Source organism: Xiphias gladius, chromosome 7 (genome assembly GCF_016859285.1).
Source record: "Xiphias gladius isolate SHS-SW01 ecotype Sanya breed wild chromosome 7, ASM1685928v1, whole genome shotgun sequence".
In the NCBI taxonomy this organism is placed as follows: Eukaryota; Metazoa; Chordata; class Actinopteri; order Istiophoriformes; family Xiphiidae; genus Xiphias; species Xiphias gladius.
The window spans coordinates 11,124,454-11,142,810 of NC_053406.1; the positions used below are offsets into that span (position 1 = coordinate 11,124,454).

An 18,357-nucleotide genomic window follows, 5' to 3' on the forward strand; every position below is an offset into this window, starting at 1 on the left:
CACATACCGTCACACTGATAAGGAAGCATTACAAAACTTTGCTCCCATACGGTCGTAAAAAAATCAAAACAATGTCGCAAATACTTCCTCAGGCAGGAAGGCTTTGTAAGGGCTCAGCTTACACTGGCTTCACTGCTCCTCCATATGTGGATAGGTGGAGTATAAGAAATGTTAGGGAGAGTAGTTTCCAACATCAGCCTCTCAAACCATTGCAGGTTTTTTGCTTTCAGAAAGAGGCTTAGTGATGCTGTAAATTATGGAAAAATTATAAATGTCATTCTCTGAAACTGTAGCAGTGTTGTTTAGCCTGTTTGATAAATCTGCTTCACTGCATGTATGTGTGTGTATGTGTGTGTGTGTGTGTGTGTGTGTGTGTGTGTGTGTGTGTGTGTATTTCCTCACCTTCACAGTTCTTCGCATCTCCGGCCAGTATAAAACCAGGTCGGCAGCTGCACTGAAACCGGCCATCTTCAGAAAGACACAGCTGGGCGCAGCCTCCATTCCTCTCCTCACAGGGGTCCCTCACTGACACAGTCACACACACACACACACACACACACACACACACACAAAAACTGAAGCCAGTTCAACCCAGCAGGTGACTTTGTGACCCTACTGGTTAGTTTATGAGGACAGTTTTCATTTTTAACACCAGTTTATCATCTAAATTTGACTCAGCCACATGCAACTTCTTACAGGTTTCCTATACTGTGTGAGTCTGGTTATAGTATCTGATGTGAAGAATCCTAGTAAAACTAACAAATAAATCTTAAAATCCAGGAGGAGAAATCTGTATTCCTGCTCTTTACTGTACAGTGACTGTTTCCAGAGCTGCTTCCCAAATTCCTTTCCTCTTTACATTTTCCTACCTTGCACACTAGCAGTAGCCTCAAATGTTCCTCATTTGTGCTGTAATTTGGTCCAATTTACAATAGTAGAGGCACCTACCTTATATCAGGAGCTCTAGCTACATAAACTGTACAGTGATTTCTGACATATTGATGCACACTGAGAACATCTGTTGGCAAAATGACTTACATTCACAGTGTCTCCCATCTCTCTTCAGCTGGTAGTTCTTTCGACATTCACATTTGTAATGATTGTTCCCCATGTCCACACACTTATGCTCACAACCACCGTTCAATACCGAGCAAGAAGTCACAGCTTAAAGGCAAAACAGACACAGATACATATATGGTAAATAAGGATAAAACAAATCTGACGGGGTATCCAATTACAGCATATATGGATGTATAACCTTAACCAGTTATGTAGCATTTAAAATCTGAACTCACAAAGGATGACAAATATAGCTGAATTTGTTGGCAACCTAAAATGGCTTTAACACCTCAAACTCTGCAGGCATGTAATTATGGAAAACTCTTGGATAAAAGCTATAAACTGGAAAATGATATTCAAGCCGGCTTCAACGGGTACCCCAGGTTACTTTCTAATGATCTTTCCATCCCATTACTCCTGTGATTTAATGATGTGCCATATATGAATATCAGTCGTGTGCCTTCTGGGTGCTCTAAACACAGTCATGACGGGCCGTAAAACTGAGAGAACCGCTGACTTTTAACATTGATGACTTCAACAGACACAACTAGCTATCCCTCTGCCTCCATCCTTTTCCTTTACCACAAAGCTACAGCAAGTACAGGGGAGTATTAAGAGAGAGAAATAAGACTAAAAGTAACAGAGGAGTACAAATTTTCAGCAAGTTACAATTTCTCTCATTACATTTTTCTCGTTGAAATAAGAAAAAGTACTTTAACACCTTATACTTTTTCCTTTAAGTCATGTCAGAATTTCCCACTAGGCACTGGGATTAATCAATGAAGCCCAGCACTTCCGTTCTTTCAAGTGTCATTGCATTTATCTAAATACAGATTATGGGGATATTCTTCCATATATCCCCACACACTGGACATGGCCACAAACAAACCACTACGTGTCAATCAAGCCTCCTGGGGACAAATGGGGACCATATGTTCATTCCATATGTGAGCAGGACATTAGCCATTTTCACACATCAGGGCGCATGGGAAAATTTCAAATGCTCACTGGCAAAGTTGGTAGTTGTGTTAATACATTAATATTCTATAATCTTTTTATCCCAAAGGACTGTAAAGATTTGAAAAGTCAGCATGTGAAAAAAAGGGAAAAATAGTGGATGTCCAATTGATGAGTTGTATGCACTGCTTTGTTAAAGCATGGAGACACAATAGAATACGAAATAATAATTATTAAAAAAAATGTTTAATACATACTATACATTGGATTTGATTACTAATTATGTTTAAAAGAACAGTTCAGTATTTTGAAAAATATTCGTATTCACTTTCTTGCTGAGAGTTAGATGAGAAGATTAATACCACTCTCATGTCTGTCAGTCCATATATATCTTGTTTTTTTTAATCAGTACCAGAACCAAGTGTAAGAAATGACAATTTGCAGCAGAGACTCCAGCAAGTTAATGCCCTTGACCAAGAAATGTAACCACCTGTCTATATATGTCGCTTTTTGTTTGGATTAAAATGAGATATAACGATTCATTACTGAGCTTCAGAGGTGTTGAAAGGGGATTATGTTAACCTCAGACAGAGCCAGGCTAGATGTTTCCAGTCTTTATGCTATGCTAAGGTAACCAGCTGCTGGCTACAGTTTCATATTGAACACACAGATTGAAAGCGTATTTCTCAAAATGTTGAACTATTCCTTCATGGAGCCACTAGATGTAACCACAGAAGCCTGATTTTTCAAACAGCACATAATCTGTTATTCCTCTGCGTCACTGAGGGAATGTCTGCAACAATCCTACAATATTAATGTCTGAAAAAATGCAGCATAAATATTCCTGTTTACTGCTTACCAATGCAGGTCCGACCATCAGCGTGCATGCGGAAGCCTTCGCTGCACTCACAGTGATAAGAGCCCGGTGTGTTGACACATGTTTGCTGGCATCCTCCATTGAGCTCTTCACACTCATTGACATCTGCACAAACAGATGTATACATATATACTTAACCATGCTCATACAAATGCTCATTAAGAAAACTACTCATCAGCAGAACAGAATATTGCCACAAACCACAGGACTGCACAATAACGTGTACAACATTCAGGGGTCATTAAAGATCTGACTTGTTAGGAACGTCGGTCTGCCTCTGACTGTGTCAAAGACTTAATTTGGAAGAGTGCTAGTCGTGAACATGGTGTAATTAGAAGCCCATATAAATGGCCTCTGCCTTGAGTACTCTTTAAAAAAAGAAAAATTGGAGTTTTGATCAACCATGACAGATTGAGAATATGGGTCAACTGTGTGAAAATAATGCTTAAATGGAAGCTTAAATTGAGCCACATTTTAGAAAAAAGACATTTATTACATCCTTTATAAAATCTCTTTGAGTTTCTCTACTTAAACATTCCATCTGCAGTGAGCCAAAAGAAAATGAAAAACACATTTTTAGTATAACAGATTTAAAGAGCTGTAATTGTATAGTTTTGACCTCAAATGATCTCAAATTTCTTCTCTGTTCTACCTTTTTTACACATCTAATTTAGAGCATTAGATGTACAGTTCAGTTCAGTTGTCCTGTTTAAGCCTTAATATCATCACTTCCCTTGTATAATTAATAGTGAAGCAAAATACAAAAAGCTTATATTGAACATTTTCTATACATTTCTTCATTTCTTTCTATGGCAGCCAATGTGTCAATGTGCCTTTTTCAGGACAATGAATCCCCTCTCGCTTCACAAGCATACTGTAATACCACACTGACCCTGTGCTCTGCCTCCTCTAGGAAAAAGCATACATGTTTAATGTCTTTGGAGTAAAAGATGGATGGATTATCACGCTGGTGTGCAGCAGTATCCGTGCAATCAATTTGTTTCCTGCATAGGAAAGAGTTCCTCTGCAGAGCATCCATCCGTCTGCACGCGCGTCAGCTTTAAGCTCATGTTCCACAGAGACAGAGGCATGTGGAGAAGACAGCGTACCTGAACACTCCATTCAAGGACAATCAGACCTCACTACCCATCTGGACAACACATCACGCATCCTCCAAACCTCCTCCCGGTTGTCATCTCTGACTCACAGGGGCTTTTTCGGCTCACACCAGTGATGACAGAGTAAATGTGTGTGGGGAGGGCAAACTAGTGTTGCAGTTTCTTTTCTTTTTTCTTTTTTTTTTTAAGAACATGTGCTTCAGTTTATTTCAGCATGTAACACTATCATCATTTAGGTTCCTCAGAGGTCAAAGCACTTCCCAAGTAGTGCAAATATCAGAAATAATATTCAGTTTGCGTGCATATGTGTGTTCATTTATGTGTGTGTGTGTGTGTGTGTGTGTGTGTGTGTGTGTGTGTGTGTGTGTGTGTGTGTTCTCTCACTGAATTAGCTTGTGTCCAATAACAGGAGTTCTGGGGGCCCAGTTTATTTAGACACATCTGAACATTGAAACAAATAATCATTACACAACCACCTCTGAAGAATTACATATTCACGAGCCTACATATCATTCTGGGCTACTTTGTACTTTAACACATTGGCAGCTATTGTAGAGGATCCCTAACATACGAAACAATAGATGGAAAGGGAGGTTTGTCAAGGTTAATATACTTATTGGTCTCCTCATGTGAAAGGATTTCAGTGGGGGACACACAATGGCTGCTTTTCACCGGTGGGTGAGGTCGTGTGTGTGGCAACAGGGGCGGGAGTCTTGGTGGTGTCGGAGGTCAAGGGGCACGAGCTCTGAATAGTATCGTGTGACACTGTCTAGGTTTCAAGCGGAGCTGCTGAGCTAGCATCTACAACAAGACAAAGTAGCAGATGAAACATTTGGGAGAGCAGCTTTGGTAGCAGAAAGAAATGAGCAGGTGGTCCTCAGAAGGGACACAACAGGAACGGAATTTACTAAAAACAAAAGAGGATCTGAGGCACTCTGGTGTGACAGCAAAAATTTAAATGTGTATATGTGTTTTCTTTAATCATTTTTACCTAAAGTAAAAAAAAAAAAAACAGTGTGGGTGCCTCAGTTGGACCCCCAGCTGTCAAAATAAGTCGTCTCACTCATCTCTTAGTTTCAAGTGTGCAATATTGGGTTTAAAAGTTTTTTTTTTCTGCAACAGTTTAAACCCAATCTCGTTGTCTTTCCCCATAAATAGGACCACACATACAATTCACACAAAATCCTGTAAAAGAAGAACTTCAGAGCTGCTGATGCTGCTTACATTTGTCTTCTCCAGTAGTAACCTCTCGGACTTTAAATTATTACAGAGTCACAATATCCTGCCTTAAAGGTTAAAGGCCAGGGGCAAGTGTTCCCACCTGTAGCTCTTAGGAACAAATGGTCCTAAGTGCCCAACACTAGCTCAGCATATTTCTGTCAGATGAGACAGGCAAACTGACAAAGCATGCTGTCTGAGAAGGTTATTAGAAAGCTGTGCCTGCCTGTGCTGCTGGTTCGGCCTTTTACAGCCTTTAGTCTAGACAGTTAAGTAGGCCCTCAGTAGGTCAACCTAGGCTAGTGAATTTAAATTGAATGACCTAAATATTTCTGCTAACTCATAAATGCCATTGAATTAATTCAAATCGCTGGACTTATCCACACACACATTCTTTTTATGTATGTAGAATATAGATGTCAAACATCACACCAATGTTATTACTCTTTGTTAATGTGCATTTTGCATGCCAGTTGTATTTTGTATACTAACACAAAGACAATGAAAAAGCATGAATTAAAGGTACCCTGTAAGGCTTTTGAATGCTAGTGGCACCATAAAATGTTTTTTGATGATTGGCTCCCCATATTGTTTGGGAGACTCTCAATGAACCGCTATGACCTGCAAAAGGAGGGTCATGTGACTGTTGATGATAGCCGAAGGCGTCAATAGGTCCCTTTTTTGGTAGCATTACCAGCTTGTCTACTTGGACTGAAGAGGAAAGGAAACAGTGAAGAAGCACAACATAACACAACTGTCATTGGAAAAATAGTAAAACTCCAAACAGATAAGGGAAAACTGCAGTAAAAAAGTACACAGCAACAAGAGTGATGTAATGCACATTTCTACCGATGGCAGAAGGAGAAGAAGACGTCAAGCAGATGTAAACAATGCATGTTTCAGAACACAAAAAAAAGCTCGGCAAATGTTTTATGATGTAGATAATGCATACATCATGTTTTTCAGGCTTTAAAGATACACTCAGTGCATTTTAGCAAAGGCTATATTTGTTCAGAATGAAAACGCCACAGGAAATCTTCAGCTGTACATTTACCTCATTATTCAGAGGACCTAAGACCAAAGGGTTGACCACCACTGCAGGGAAGAGATGTTTGAGGTGAAGAGGATAATATTTCTATTTCATCTGTGCAGAAATGGCTAAAGCGTTGCATAATAAATCAGTTAATAAACTGACTAACAAGTGTATAAGTATTTTGGTAGAGGTGTTCCACACTACTTAATTTCACACCAGCAGAATAAGCATATAGAAAATTAATGGCAATTACCTGACTGAAAATGACAGCCCATGTCTTTATTAAAAAATTCAAAGTTGTCTGTCAAATATTGTCCCAATACTGAAATTGGGCTGACCAGCTGATGTGACAAGTATTAGTAAATGGGGCTGAACAGTTCTTTCTAGTGGATACTTAAACTTAGATTACACTAAGCAATCAAGGTCAGCTCAGGCTGCACGTTTAACTGACAGAGAGAGAGTAAAATAATTGAACTTGGCCCAAAGAGTATATGCTGGCTCCCGCTCAGCACTGAAATAAGAAATTGTCAATCCTACACTTGCCACTCTTGCACTATATTGCTGGTGAGCCCGTTTAAAGAGCCCCTGTTGAGTTTTCTACTAATGTTTACATTCGCTCAAAACCTATTATGTGCATCCTTGAGGTCTCGCAGCCACCTATCGGTCAGTGGAATAGTGTAAACCATTGGTAGGAGTATGTATTGCCTCATCCGCATGCAACTGCTCCATAGCGATACTAAAGGTCAAAAACTCCACAGAGCACCTTTAAGGCATGTTATAGTATACATTACTTTGAATACTTTGTGCTGGTTTAGAAACAAAACAGGCATCTTCAACATCCAGTAATTTCATTCACATTCTAAACTGAAAAAAAAAAATCTCTTCCATTTATAGAGCAGCACAGAAAGCCCCGGCTGGGCAGAGAGCCACCTACAGTCTGTCTGTGTTTGTGTACCCTAGCTACATCCAGATGTCCATCTTACCGTGACATGCCTTGCCATCTGGCCCAAGTCTACTGCCTTCAGGACACTTGCAGTAGTAGCTGCCAATGGTGTTGCAGCAGTACCCCTCACAGCCACTTTCATCCACTTCACATTCGTTAACATCTGAAAGAAAAGGATTAAAAGGCCACTTTTACTAACATAATGAACAGTCCACAAAACACTGCAGCTAAATCAATTGAGGACGGAAAGGTTTCTTGCCCCACCTTTCAGGCTCTTTACAGGTTTCCCTCCTGTTTTGTTTAGTTCTTTCCATTTTCAGCAGAAACGACAGCAACAAAATGTTTATTGAGTTTATTTTCCTTCATCTCTGTGTAGATCATGACCCTGCTGACTCTCAAGACAAGCTCTGTGACAGAAATGCTTTGCTGTCAGTGTACTGCCGAAGTTAAATAACCAAACTGATGTTAGTGAGTCTGTTGCCAGTGTATTAGGACGAGTGCACTCCTGGAGGCAAACAAAAGGAACAGGAGACTCCGTTGTGGTTCACCAAGGTAAATGATAAGAATGAGATACAGAATTATTTAAATCCAGACCAGAAAAAAACATAATCTGATTTTGGCTCCCTCGTCACTTCATAAAACATATGCCAGTAGCAGGCCAGTGCTTAAACACTGCCATCTAAATCTAATCAGCTATTTCCAAATAAGTCTTATGTTGACCCACTCCGTAGAGCATAAGAACTGTTTTCATGGTCTTCCTCAGGCTCCTTGTTCTGGTGATATATAATGATTCCTATCAACTGCACATCACCACCAAAGAAAGCCTCTGAAGTTCGCTTATTCTCTGCTATACATGGAGAAGCAACAACAGCATAGTGCTAATATGATCAGTCTGTGGCATAGGAGACCTAAATACACTTACTGCTTAACACTTAAGTGTTATTTTTATATCAGATTGATCATTAGATAGAGATTTATAAGAGGCAAGATTTGACTAATGTTGCTGTTGTTGTAGTTTTGGAAATGCATTTAGCTCTCTGGTTAAAAACATTTGAAGAACCCATATTCAAGTAAAAAAAATAAATACACTTTGCTTTATTTTGGAACTAAACAGAATTTTCTTGTTTGCAAAATACATGACGCGACATTTGATATATCAAAACACTCCAGCATAATTTATTCTAGCTTTTCAGACTTTAAGTGGAAAAAACAATGTTCTGTCAACTTTATTGAAATCACTGATGTTAAGACTGTTTAGCTAAAAATGTATGAGCTACTGATATCTGTATCAGAATCTCTAATAGCTTTAAGAATGTCTCTGAATAAGTATTTATTTGGAGTACTTATTCAAAGAGTACTCTGAATAAGTACTACTGTGTAAGTAAAGACTTACACAGTTTTCGGACATAAGTTATTGTGGTCTTGTGTGAGAATAGAGACCAAATGCAAAATGTTGACATATGTGAATTTTATCCTGATTCTTTTATAAACTGATTAAACTGCTGCTACTGCCACTGTAGTTCTAGTCCACGTGGCAGCAACACAGCTGAACTTTTCACAGATAATACAGTGTTGTATGCTTGGTTTGGAAAAAGGAGCTGGTGACAGAGAAACACATTGAACTTGCATGGACAGCCCAAGTCGAGGAGGAGGACCAATGTAACAGAGGAGAAAGGAGAAGTTATTTAGTATTTTGCCCCCATCTGTTAAAAAGATTTAATGGAGTCCCTTAGCCATGCATTGAGTAAAAGTTTGTTAATCTTTGAATAACAGGGAATTTCAGAAGCACAACTTGAAGAAACAATTTGGAAAGAAAAAGAGAATGAAGACAGAAAGAGATGGGGTTTAGTAGAGAGAAGCATGCGCTACAGTAACAAGCTGTTTGGCAGCTTGTTACTGTAGGTTATGACAAATCAAGATCTGCCCTCATAATTGTGGCGTGTCAAATGCCACTGCCTATGGCTCTTCTCTAATAAATAGCCAGCATAGATGTACTTCAAGGCCCATCTGGTAAAAAAAAACAAAAAAACAATTTCTGTGTTAAATTTTATTATGCTAAATAATTCTCTTTATGTCAAACTCAGAGCATCGCCAGTATTCCCCTGTTGGTCTATTCAGGGACTTGTCAGTTATGTCTCCACTGTATTTTATCTTTTTCGTTAGCCAGATCAGAGGAAGACACCCATGAAGCAACAGACAACTTGGCCAGTATTATAAAAAAAAGGGTATGAAATACAGCCCCTGTTGCTAAAAAAAAAAGTTGATGATGTCTCTCTATCTGTACAAAAAACAAAACACTGATAAAAAAAAACGTATGTGACTATCTATGTATGTGAGAGATAATGCCTCATAATTGTGCAAAACCACAGCAGTCCATCAGGGCAAAACTGTCTCCAGCTGCAAAGCACCGTAGTTTAGAACAGTGATGCTGCATTTATTACAGCCACGTGAATATCCCATATATCTTCTCCGTGCAGAGGACGAGATAAATGTGCATTTTTTAATAGAAGATGCAGAAGAAAGAACAGCAACTGAAGTAACCAAGCTCACAGGAAAAACGTTTCTCTGCTACAGTAGCTATTAAAGCGAAATAATACTTTGTTTCAAGATCTACTGGCAGGGATTAGACACGATAAAAGTAGCACTATGAAGAATGAATTATTATATCGTAAATGTGTTATGTTAAATTGTTGGTAATTTGGCCTCTGTAGAATTCTGCAGGACCTCAGAAACTAAGGATGGGTCGCCATATTTCTCTTTCAGGCCACACCCACACTTGGTTTCTAAGGGCAGGCAAGTTTTCTGGGTCATCGGGAGAGACACACTTTGTTCTAAAAATTTCTATAGAAGGTGATTTAGCTTTAGCTCTCCTTCTGGTCCAACTCTTTGTGCCTGTCTTTACCTAAGTTGTCGTAAACAAAAATAAGGAATAACTAGCTTGTTAGGATTGTATGCAGGCAAATTTTTGTAACGTGCTTTGTTTTCCTTACCAAAAGATGAATAACTGGCAGAGTGACATTGCTGACTGCAGCTTTTTCAACTCCTCATTGCCCTTTCCTGGCCTCCTGGGCTGTATTGCCCTGCCTTGGTCTTTATAAGCCTTTACTTACACAGTAGTTCGGCATTCAGAACATTCTCCTTCACTAGGGGGGGATCTAAGAAACTTTCTGTCTTACCCTGAAAAAAAAAAACCACACACACACACACACGCACACACGCACACACACACGCACGCACATACACATAGCTGCACACAGAGAAACAGACTTTTCCTGCACTTTTAATTAACTCATATGGAGGTGACATGGGCCCTTAACCTGCAGTCCCTGAGAGCCCTAATGAGCTCTCCATATCAGCTCAGGGTCATTTGCCATCACCATCAAATGCCAAGTAGAGAAAAAAAACATATTTGGAGGAACAATCATTCAACCCCACTCAAGGCATTTTAGAATTTAGTTCTGGACAACATGATTTTTCCAATGAAGAGGGTCATACTTTGCTCAAAGAGAGACATATTAGGAATGCCTACATGTCATCATGCTTACTTATCTCTGACCAAACTTCCAGAACTCATTATCCTTCCTAAATGTTACCTTATAACCTTAGCCTCAAAGAAAACCTTTACTGAAATGAAACCTCAAAAAGCCATAGAAATCCACAGAGTTTTGTGATCCGGGTTTCTGATTTTGCTTTTTCACTCTGTGGCTTGGCCTTGCCTGAAAGTCATCAGTCACACTCGGTGTCTCTGGCCCAACCAGGCCATCATCAAATGAACAAAAATAGCTGACTTGTTAGTACGGTGGCTTGTGCCAAACATTCACGAAAAGATTTAAGCATAGAATGTATCATCATTTGAGAGGCTTCAGGGATTGTGCTATAAAGATAGAGTGAAATATAAGATTTACTGGATATAAGCCTATCGTCATGAAGCCAAAAAATCCCAGTAGTGGTTTGTACAACAATCAGTGTGATGGAGGTGAAGAAAAGAACTTAATAGGAGCATAAAACAGATTTATAGCAGGGCAATTAACACTTTTCTCTGGATATAGAAATTTCAAGAGATTAAAAATCATGAAAACATCATGAAAATATGTGAGATACAGGGTTTTACACTGCTGGATGAAGTCTAGATGGATAGATAGATTTGGTTTCAGGACAAACCTAGAAGAATCCAAATGGTATCTGCACACTTTTTCAGTACATATTCAGTGACTTTTAAGACATTTTCATGCATAGAAAAAAAGATTTCCGTGGCACAAAGGGCAGAAGAAAAATTAAGGATTTCTTATTGTTGCTTAAATTAAAAAGCAGAAACATTTTCTTAGTCTTGTTAGTATATCGACCAGGGCCGGACAAGGGATAAACGAAAGGCAATAACATGAAAAACACGGCAGTGTTTTGAGATGTGCAAATTTGATTGCTTTTTTCTTTCTTTTTATTGCTCTAATAACTGAGCAAGATGGTGGCAAGGGATAAACCCAAACACAAACTTCAAAACATCTTTTCAGACACTTACATGTGAAGTCACAGGTGCTCTATCAGTTTTGTTTTTCTACAGTCTATGGACGCTCATACGCTTTTAGCTTGGGTGTCCTTAGCTTCAAACTATTTTTCTAATTGTGTAGACTGCATAAACTAAATTTCTAGACTAGAAACGTGATCATAAATACTTCTGGACGGGGCACAGCTTCCCCTCATGCATAACAACACCTCTCAGATGCTCACTGTGAACCATGACCTTGAGTGGTTTATTGCTTTATTAACCCAGTATATCTCAATGCACATGTACCCGTAAACAGCCCGCTTGCTGTCTCCAGAACCAATCCAGTTAACTGTGACCCACACAACACTGGAGGATTTCATTTCTATTTGACCCTGAATTTGAACAACGTTACTCTAGGCACATGTTTGCATTAAGATCTCTGTCTTGGTTCAACTGTTGTGCATTCAGATGTATCACACAGGCCACCCGCAAGTACCGCACATGGATACACACGTGCATGCATGCATTTATTTCACAAGGGAACCTTTTATCCTCCAAAATACAAGGTCTCAGGAGTCAAAATATGGAATTATTAGAGCAAGCCGGGCCCTTTTCCTTTATGTGTCTTACACACTCCACACTCATCTTTATTCCTTTCGCAAAAGTGGTTTTATTTCTAAGGTTTTCATGATTCTCTTTATTTTAATAATCTATGTTCCATATAAGATGACAACATGGAAAACTGACAGAAACAGACTTGCTACCCAATAGTGTTTGGGTATATAAGCAACACATAGTTTATTAAAGATGTTATAAAGTGATGTGACTCTCCTAAACTAAAGCCCAGCACTCCCTTTAGCTCCAAGTCCCCTGATACCCAAACACCTGCAGCCTTTTCCTCAATGTTCACCATGTGCACCAGTGCTGGCTCCCTCATGTGGCCTCTGAGTCTCATACTGTCAGATCTGAATCATCAGTCTTCATTTCACTGATGGACTGACAGGAGAGATGACACATACCATTTACCTCAACACAGAGTAATTCTTTTATTCATTCTGGAAAACCCTAACCCTGACAGTACAGTGCCCGTCGACATTCTCCATCACTTTTTATCTCTCGTCTTTCTCTGACACACACATTATTAGAGCTGTCTTATAAGAAAATAAAGTCTTACATGCAACTCTGGCATCATCTATCATATCTTTTATATAATTCATTTGTACAAATGCCTTGAAAAAGATCATTCATAGCTCAGAATCAAATGGAAAGTGTTGGTTTATGAATGGGGTAATAACAGTTTCTCATCAGTCAATGGAGAGAACAGACAGCTGCTTGAGTACTCTTGTGTTCTCTACAGACAAACATCAGCCACCAAGACCTGATTCCTGCTTATCTCATTAGGTGATATTGACAATACTTATGCTCTACAGTACAGTACATCTCTTTACCAATATCTCCAAGGACCAGCGCTCTTCCTCCCTTTAAAAAACAAAACATTAAAAAAAAAAACTATTTGAAGTACGTGGACATTAAATAAAGCAACAAACGTTCAACTATGTGCCTATTCCACTCATGTTAAAAACATTAGACAAAGAAAGTTGAGATCGATAACTGAATCAGCAGGTCTCAGCCACATAGCATGTCTCACTTTTCAACGAATGTGGAGGCTTTAGATCTCAGACCTCAGTGACTGTAAGTGATACTCAAACCTTTAATGATTTACTGTTTCTTCCCTACTAGATGGAATTTGAATCTCTGGCAGAAATTATCTGTATTTCCTACATTCTCTATGTCTTTATTCCCACATTTCTATTGTAACAAATGGACACAGGAAAGGAATGAAACTCACAAAACTAATAATAACTTATCTATGTCTATTATTGCAGGTGGGCTGGCAATGATCATTTAAGAAGAAAGTCCACAACCCCTTATAAAACCTATAAAAACCTAACAAGCACTCACTTTGCAAGGTTTTTTTATTTAACTGAAAATGACACATTACCAAAAGACAACATATTTGATATTGCAACATCTGCTCCCCAAACGGGGAGAAATGGGAACTGTCATAACAGGAAACCTTCTTTGAATGCTCTTTTGAACATCAGAATGACTATTGCAGGAGAGCCAGCTAACAAAGCTGTAAAAACCCTGCTGTTTCGCAATGGGCTGTAATAATTTAATGTTGAGATGTTCCATCTGATGATTTGATGGGTTCACTCCCATCTCCCATTTCCTTTGCTCCATGAGTTTTTTGAATCTATTTTTTTACCTTATCATCAGCCAGTGATGCATTCATTAATATAATTTGCATTAAACCTATTGATTATTAAGATTACATATTATCCATTGGCTCCATAGAACTACATTGCTGCAGCTGCATTGCTACTGTGATGTGTGCATTTACTGTTTCGTTTCTAAGTCTCTGCAAATGCCTTGGGGAGCACTAGGTGACACGAACAAGGTTTGATGTCACGTGCGTTCGGTTTGGATCTTATTATCTACTCAATCACTGCTCTCAGTTCAGGGTGCCGTCACTCATGTCAATATGAATGCGGATCCGTGTGGGGATGGCACTGTCGGTCTGTCAGTCGGTCAGCCAGTCAGTCCACCACTTTGGTCCAGACTGAAATTTTTCTGAAAAACTTGAAACTGTAAGATGGATTACCATAAAATACTGTACAGACATTCATGATCCCCAGAGGATGCATGAAGGGGAATGTACAGTTAACTTCAACCACGCGTAACACCAGATACACCAGATACATTTTCTGTAAAGAGCATTTAAGCAGAGGAAAGAAAGGTCCATCAAGTGCTGTTAGAAAAAACACAAGGTCCTATGAGACTTTAACCAAAGGTCAAAGCTCATTTATGGACAGCCTAGGAGCTTAAGGAATCTGTCACAGAGAAGGAAAGGGGAAGAATAAGCTCAGTAGCATAATAGAGGTGAGACAAATGCAGGATTGTTTTCAAGATGTTGCATTCAATGAAATGGACAGCTGGCTTCAGAAAGGGTTACAATCAATCACGGCTTTCAACATTTAGGAAGAAAGCCAGTTGTCATAAGGTCATCAATCAAGTACACAATAATAGAGTGAAGAAACACGGAGCTAGTGTTTGATGGTGCAGAGTCACATTTTGTTTTGTGTTTTGTTATCTGTCAGATAGGTTAATGTGACTGATCAAGGTGGGAACTGGCACTGTGAAAAACTACACATACTTCTCTGTTTCTTCTCGCTGCAGTGTCCATGTGAGGAACCATTTATCCTGCACATTTTGGACCACATGGTCGCATGTTTTTACCACCTCACTCCAGCAGCTCACATGTTTCTTATTTGTCCCTTCAACACAGAATTTATGCACTAACATAATAGGGATTTTCAGAAGTGCTATAGTTTATGTTTGAAACTGGGACACAGTTTCTTCACTTGCACATATTTTTCATCTGTTCCATTTTTTTATAGCGTGAATAAAATTTAATTTGTTTCCTCAAAGCGCAGTATAAATAACTTGAATGATGAAAACTTGGTCTGCTCTGTTTTTTGTTTCACACTTGTCCTCCATGGATACAAGTCGCTGACTCAGTAAACTTAGTAATTAACAAATGTGGTATTCCAAAACAACACATTCAACAATAAAACATTAGTTATTTTCCCTGTCTTCTTAATTGGAACCACACACCTGCCCTGAAAGTCCTGTGTTAACTTTTTGCCCTGTATCTCTATGAAAGCCTCTGTCAACTTGGTCCTTCTACATCTGGAAAACCCTTCCCTGTTTAGTTCAACAACAGATAGAACAGAAAATGTCTTGCACAGAAAGGATGAAACGTGGCTGTAGATTTATATGCCTTATGTTCTGCAGGTACGGGACTACCTGTCATCTCAAAAGCAGAAAGAGAAAACAAGTCTAAGGGCTAGTTTCACAGGCATGAATTAAGCATGATTCATGCCTAGAATGCTCGTTCTGTAAAAATTGCCATTGAGAATTGATTTTAATCTTGGACTAGACTTAATCCATGTCTATACCATGAAATAACATCTATGTCAATTCTGAGTCGCTCTTGTTTCTGAGAAAAATTATGTAACACATGTACTCAAGTTACACAGCTTCAATGCTCTTTGCCGCTGGCCTTAAATTTTACCATTACGGAGAATTGGATCCCCATACAAAATTGAAATTAATTTATCTTCTATTCAGCCTCATGTTTGTCTAAAACTGTTAAGGTCTGTATGTCCACGTGACTCACGGGGGTTAGCCAGCACTATGATAGCCTTCTACAAAACAGATAAAGGAAAAAACTACATATTCCAAAAAGAGTAAAAAAAAAAAAAAATGACAAGAAAGCTCCAAAAAGGTCATACTGAAAAATAATCATCTTCACTCCCTTGTTCTGTAGCCAGAGAGCTGGACTATGGGTTCAAAAGTCAGATACGTATCCAGTGTTCAGACCCACGAAGATCTAAGACCATTCTTAGTAGCCTTTAGTAAAGTGAAGAAGATTTTAGTATGCCTACTTGAAGGATCCCAACAGTGACCTCCCGCTCACATGCTTATTTTCCTAAACCTAATGCTAACACTAGATGGACATAGCCGACCCAAGTTCAAGGAGGATGAACTCCTTTAATCTGAGAGTGCTCCACTGCTACTGTGGGAATCTCACAGTGAGTCTTGGGAGCACATAGTCAATCACACAGACCATTAGCTCCAACCCACTCAGCATTAACCTGGTAAACAATGGTGCCTTAATGCATTTGGAGAGATGAGGTTGTGCTTGTTTAGTGTGTGAGAACTTCCCTGCCATATGGCAGCCATTAGGTCCCTAATGAGCTTCTTCCTCTGATAGCAGTGCTAAGCATGTAGCACTCATTGCTCCTTCTGGCCTCCTGTCAGCAACCTCCGAGCCTGTCTTGGCATATGCCTCCTACATCCACATAGTTGATGGCAGACTTGAGGAATGAAAACAGGGAGGAGGGGTACACAAGGCTTAAAGAAATCAATATTAGCCAATGGCAAGTGCATACTGACATCTTAGTCTCACTGTTTTTCTAGACAGACTGATGTTTATCTTCAGGAAACATCACAAAAGACACGAGAACACCAATTTTCTTCTGTTCTGCTGCTTTGTTTCTATGTTTATACATCATCTCATTTTGCATTGAAGATCTTTTCATTCTGACTTATGATGGATTAACGATTAGTCAAACAACTTCAGCATTGGTAATAAAAAAATAGCACTGAAAGTGGAACTGCCGTGGCTGGCATTGCACGTGGAAAAAAAACAATATGTTATCGTAATTTATTAGAGCAGCTTTGGTTGGAACAAGAACTTTGTATCCATTACTGAAAGTTCTGATGTGTTCTGTCAGAAGTCAGTTTTAACTCAGTTTTCAATAGTTATTGCCATAAGTAATATCTTTAAAATGTTTTACTTATGCGTTGTTCTGGGTGTCCATAGAACATGTATAGGAATAAAAGTACTGATTGCTCAATGATTAAGTTCATATTACACCAGACCAGCCAACTTTAAATGGATCTATTCATTTCTGAAGGCTTACATTGTTAATATAGTTTTCAGTGAACCTTTTCAGTAACCTCCAATAAAAAGAGATTGAGAGCTGCTAGCCAAAGCAAAGACCAAGCTGTCAGAGGTAATCATCAGGTCTGTGTTACAGATCTTTATGAAAACAAAGAACATCGTGACATCCACACCTCAAGAACTTCAGCACCATAGCAGCTAGCAACTACATTTTGGTTAAAGAAATCTTTGAAATTAAACCAAAAGAAACAATAAGGCCTGCCTTCATTACAAACATATGGTTCCCATAATATCTTAATTCAAAACACAGTCTGCTGCACACTTTTGACACAATTCAAACCCTTTAATCTGTTAACTGGGCCTTTAGATTAGGGTCCGGTATCCAGGATTGAGCAGTGTTAAGACCAAGAGAGTTGGTTGCATAAATGTTATTGCAAACAAGATTATGTCCTCACCTCGTTTGCGGACAATTATTTAGCCTGGAACTATAACAGTCCTAAAATTGTGTTCTTTTCTCTCACAGCCAAAGACACACCCGGGAAAATAGACACTCAAGGAGCTCATGTTACGCAGGAGCCAAAACAAAATGCTTATAATTGACCTGGAGCTCTGCAGTGGACCCAGCTGCATGGAAAGACTCAGAGAGGATAAACTCTGTGCATGTTATTTTAGTTAACTTAAGGTGGGAGATTCATTCCAAACCTGTAAAAGACATCACTGTTCCCGAAACTTTTGAGAACAGCCTAAAGGAGATACTAAGACATTATCTTTGACACCTAGTTTTTCATAACGGAATCGGGCTTAACACCACAGTTTTTACCTTATTAAAACGAGGTATTGATTTATTTACTTTTCGTCAGCTACATTTTTGTTGTAACCACACCTTGAAAATTTGACTTGACTGCATTTTTGAGCTTAATTACTTCCAGAAATCTGAAAGAAAATATAGTTTCTTTCCATTTTGAAAGGCAAATTCTTCCACCAGCTCTCTTGTTAAGGTTCAGTGCAGGAGAACCTATACCAGTTAAATTAATCCTAGGCAGATTTTTTCCTTCTATCCAACAGAAAGTCACAGGGATGTATGATACTAATGCCAAAGATATGTGGACACAGTGGAAGAAAGGAGATCAAACTCT

At 39.0% G+C, this 18,357-nt stretch overlaps 1 protein-coding gene across 1 annotated transcript in view; it reads right to left on the reverse strand.

Moving 5' to 3' along the window:
- Nucleotides 1-18,357, reverse strand: part of megf6 (multiple EGF like domains 6) — a 56,978-nt gene that overhangs the window by 29,774 nt on the left and 8,847 nt on the right. The window contains exons 5-8 of the mRNA XM_040131242.1: nucleotides 7,246-7,368; nucleotides 2,876-2,998; nucleotides 1,039-1,164; nucleotides 403-525 (exon numbers count right to left, since the gene is read on the reverse strand). Of these exons, the coding sequence (XP_039987176.1) occupies nucleotides 403-525; nucleotides 1,039-1,164; nucleotides 2,876-2,998; nucleotides 7,246-7,368 (495 nt within the window). The remainder of the gene's footprint in view (nucleotides 1-402; nucleotides 526-1,038; nucleotides 1,165-2,875; nucleotides 2,999-7,245; nucleotides 7,369-18,357) is intronic.